Source organism: Orycteropus afer, unplaced genomic scaffold (assembly GCF_000298275.1).
Source record: "Orycteropus afer afer isolate SDZICR_OR568_19922 unplaced genomic scaffold, OryAfe1.0 scaffold00226, whole genome shotgun sequence".
Classification (NCBI taxonomy): domain Eukaryota; kingdom Metazoa; phylum Chordata; class Mammalia; order Tubulidentata; family Orycteropodidae; genus Orycteropus; species Orycteropus afer.
The window spans coordinates 4,256,915-4,261,316 of NW_006921813.1; the positions used below are offsets into that span (position 1 = coordinate 4,256,915).

General features: G+C 44.5%; 1 protein-coding gene across 1 annotated transcript; it reads right to left on the reverse strand.

Annotated features, from left to right (window-relative positions):
* Positions 1–1,300: 1,300 nt before the first annotated feature.
* SF3B5 (splicing factor 3b subunit 5) lies at positions 1,301–1,561 on the reverse strand. Its single transcript, XM_007948810.2, has one exon. It carries the CDS (start codon positions 1,559–1,561, stop codon positions 1,301–1,303), a length of 261 nt encoding a protein of 86 aa, XP_007947001.1.
* Positions 1,562–4,402: the final 2,841 nt, after the last annotated feature.

Genomic DNA, 4,402 nt, shown 5'->3' on the forward strand with positions numbered 1-4,402 from the left:
CAATCACTGTTTTAAAATATATCAGTCCTTTTATTCCTGTTTAAATCCTTCCAGTGGCTTCTCATCTCCCTCAGGATAAAAGGGAAAGTTAAAAAAAAAAAAAAAAAAAAGCTTTTCCTTCGTGTCTGATCTCGTATTTAAACCCACTACCATCAGTCGATTTGGACGGCCTCTCCTTCCCTCCACTTTACCCCTTGTTCACTGTCTACAACAGGCCACACACATTCCCAATGACGGGACCCTGGCACCGGCAGTTCCTTCTACCTGGAAAGCAGTTCCCCAGTTCTCTGCTTGGTTATTCTCCTTACTTCCTTAAAGCTTCCCCTCAAACGCCAGCGTCTCAATAATCTAACATGTGCATCCTATAAAACTGCAACCCTACCACTACTCCTATCCCCCTCACCTTAATTTCCTTTTTTCTTCCCAGGGCTTTTTCTACTGTTCAATTCCGCCTGTGGGATGGCCTCTTCCCAAGCGCGTCTCCCCTTCTCCTAGTAGAATGTAAGGCCTCAAAACCTGGAGAAATGCCTGTCACATACAGCTCAATAAATGTTTGCTGAATGTTGAATCAAAGAAAGAACTCATCTGCCAGCCAGACAGTCCCGAGGACATGGTACAAAGTCCCAACAGGAGATGCAATTTACAGGGCGAGGAGCAATGAATGACTGCAAAGACTTTAAAAATGAGAGAAAAAGGTGGGATACAATGACCACAAACCTCAACACTGGAGGCATAATGGGCCTGCAATAAATAAATAAATAAAAGTAAAAAGCCCCTGAGAAAATTCGGGGTGGGAGAATATAATAAAGATTGTGCAAAGCTGAGGTAAGTGCCGGGCAAGGAATCCCATCCTTGCGCTGCCCGCCATCTCCTGCTCAAACTCCCACGAAACCTGTTACCAGAGCCCTCCCTGGCTCCCTCCACACTCGAACGCAAGTAGTCAACACCAAGCGACTGAACAATTTCTAAACTTTATGGATAAAGCAAAAACGACAATCAGCCGAACAACGAGCCTTCAAATCCCGCTCCAGTGTCGCCGCCCCTAACGTTTGCCCACTCTAGGATGTCCACGATTAGTTTTCAGAAGTCCTAGGTTTTCCCATTGCTGTGTTCTGAAGGGTACGCAGGAAGGCAGGTCAGGCGGACGACGCTAGGTATCCACTTCTGTCCGAGGAAAACGCGACAAGCAGGAGCCATGGAGAATCCGTCCTCTTGGGGCAGGAAAGAGGGGCAACGACTATAAAAAAAAAAGGGGGAACACAGGGAGAGGTGTTCCCGCACAGCGGTGATATGCGACGTGTCAGTTCTCCTCGGGCTTGTCGGCTGGCGGTCCGCAAGGCTGCAGCATCTTCTCCATCAAGTTGAAGCGCACTCGTGCTTTACTCTCATTCTCCGCAATGGCGAAGTAGTTGAGAAGATCGAAATGGCCCATATACGAGCAGTACGAATCCCGGTGCTGGTTCACCAACCACTCCCACTTGGTGGTGTCGGCGTGGCCGGTGCCAATGTACTTGGACTGCAAATGTTCGAGCTGGCTGTGGATGGTGTACCGGTCCGTCATCTCGCCGCGTTCGCTTTTGTTCCCGGGTCAGGGGCCGCAGAAAAGAAGCAGATGCTCTAGCGTTTCACGCCGGATACAGGTCACCCCACAGCGTCTTTGGCCCCGCGTAGTCGCAAGATAATTGCGTCAGAGCGACGAAGCGACTTAGACTCACGGCCATAGAGCACATAGGAGGAAGCGGAAGCGTGTCTGCTACCTAATTGGACTTGCCTAGGCAACGCAACAAGTGCCTGCTTCTATGGAGAGCTACGCCCCTTTCGTAAAACGTTGCATGATGGCTTCTTTGGTGGCCTTTGAAATCTTTTTTTTAACTAGGATCATTGCTTGCTGGAACTGTAGTTCCCCTGAGTTAGTGCACGCAGGTTTTGGGGATCCCTTTTTGCATTGTAAGAGGCCATTGGCGGCGTAGGGGTGGACAAAATGGGAAAAGCAAGTAGGATAGGACTACAAGCAACGGGAAAAAGGACTTAGTATAATTATGCTTTCGGAGCTCACGTGCCAGTTCGATGGCCCCCTTTACAGCCAAAGATGGCTCACCTGAAAGTCAGGAGTCGCAACTTTTGGTTCCAACTGTACCTCTTAACACCTTGAACAGATTGAAGGAGTTATTTCAACTTTCAGGTCGCCGTTTCCTTCTTGGTGACCAAAGTACGGTGCCAGTTCAGACACGTTCGGGCTTCCACACAAAAGCCGCGCCTTCCACTCTAGCTTCTTATTTTAAGATCTTCCCTGCAACTCCACGCCCCACCCTACGCGGCCTCAGCCTATAGTTAACGTTACGTGCTGCTCGCGTTGCAGTTCTGTACAAGCTGTCCTGTTTGAAATGCCTTTGTTTCCTCAGCAAACACTTCTCCCTTTCAGTCAGCTCAAAGGCATCTCCTTGAAACCTGCTCTGGCTGCTCAGACATGTAAATTCTCCTTCCTCTGCTCTTGTACTTTTCTCTTCGTTATTACCGCTTTATACACTAATTTTTGGTTTCAGAATGTTTGCTCACGAGAACAGAAATTTCTTGACAAAAGGATTCTGCGCTGCTTTTATTATATTACCATAGCCTAACATAGTACCTTTCAAAGATTGTGTTCTCAAAACACATTTGATGAAAGAGTACTATAGCTAAATGAAAGGAACTTTACTGGGAGAGGTAACTAGAATATTTTTATTCTAGTGTTTGAATTTTGTTACAATAAACATCGTTTCTAAAGTGTAGATAATATCATAAGGCAGACCTGTGAGTTCACCATTCAGAGTTTTCAAATATTGCCGTTTTTGTTTCCAATTTTACTTATTGTTTTTAAGAAAATGATACCAATAAACTTGAAGTTGTCTGTGTTCCCCGTAATTGTTCACCTCAGGGCAAAAGCCTAGCCACTTGCTGTCAAGTTGATTCATGGCGACCCCATGTGTGTCAGAGCAGAACTACAGTCTGTAGGGCCACTCTTCTAGGCAGCCTCTGGGGTGGACTCCAGCCGCCAAACAGAGCGTGGTAACAGTTTGCATCTCCCAGGGTCTGAATTTATAGTTAATCTCTCCTGAGTTTATTTTTTCTATTGCTGAGTGTTTCTGTATCCATAAATAATAGGTGTTATTATAATGCATGTTTTAAAGTTTTACCTAAATGACACTATGTATAGCATAGTGCCTGAGGCACTTGACTGCCAACCACAAGGCTGAAGGTTCAAACCCACCAGCCACTCCTTGGAAGGAAGATTGGGCAATCTACTGCTGTAGTGATACTGCCTCGGAAACCCAAGGAAGGGTCGCTATGAGTCAGGTCTGACTCGAAGGCACGTAACAACAACAACAACAATATGTATTGTTATACATACACAGTATGTATTGTTACATTTGAGGCACTTACTGATGAAGATTAAAGACTACAGTCTGCAGTATGGATTACATCTCAGCATAAAGAAAACGAAAATCCTAACAAATGGACCAATAAGCAGCATCATGATAAATGGAGAAAAGACTGAAGTTGTTAAAGATTTCATGTCCACCCATCTAAACACCTGTATATCAATGTTTGCCATCACCGACAACGCAATACTGTATGTGCAAAAGGGTTTATCTTTGTTGTCTGTACCTCCCACACACCTCTCTATGTCTTCCTCTTCCTCAGTGCTGCTGGGTTGATCACTCACATTTGGTACATTGCCCCTCCCGTCACCCAAATCAATACTTATCTCTACCTATATAGCAGTGTTCCCCCCCTCCCCACCCACCCCTAGTAACCAACAAAGAAAATTTCCTTCCACATATAAACCTTTCCTTGACTTTTTACAATAACAGACTAATAAAATATTTGTCCTTCTGTGATTGACTTATTTCACTCAGCATAATGTCCTTCAAGTTTATCCACATTATGTGTTGTTTTACAGATTCTACATTATTCTTTAGGGTGCATAGTATTCTATTGTGGGTCTGTACCGTAGTTTGGTTATCCATTCTTCTGTGGATGGGAACCTAGGTTGTTTCCATCTTTTGGCTATTGTAAATAGTGCTGCAGTGGACATGGGTGTACATGTATCTGTTCTTGTCCTGGCTCTCACTTCTTTAGGATCTATACCAATTAATGGAATTGCTACATCAAATGGTATTTCTAATTCCAACTTTTTAAGGAATTGCTATACTGCTTTCCACAGTGGTTGTATCATTTGACAGTCCCACCAGCAGTGTATGAGAGTCCCAATATCTCCACATTCTCACAAGCATTTATTATTTTCTGTCTTTTGAACTTTGCTATTAGTGCTGGGGCAAGATGGTATCTCATTTTTTTTTTTTTTTTTTGCATCTCTCTGATGGCTAATGATCATGAACATTTCTACATGTGTTTGTTGGCC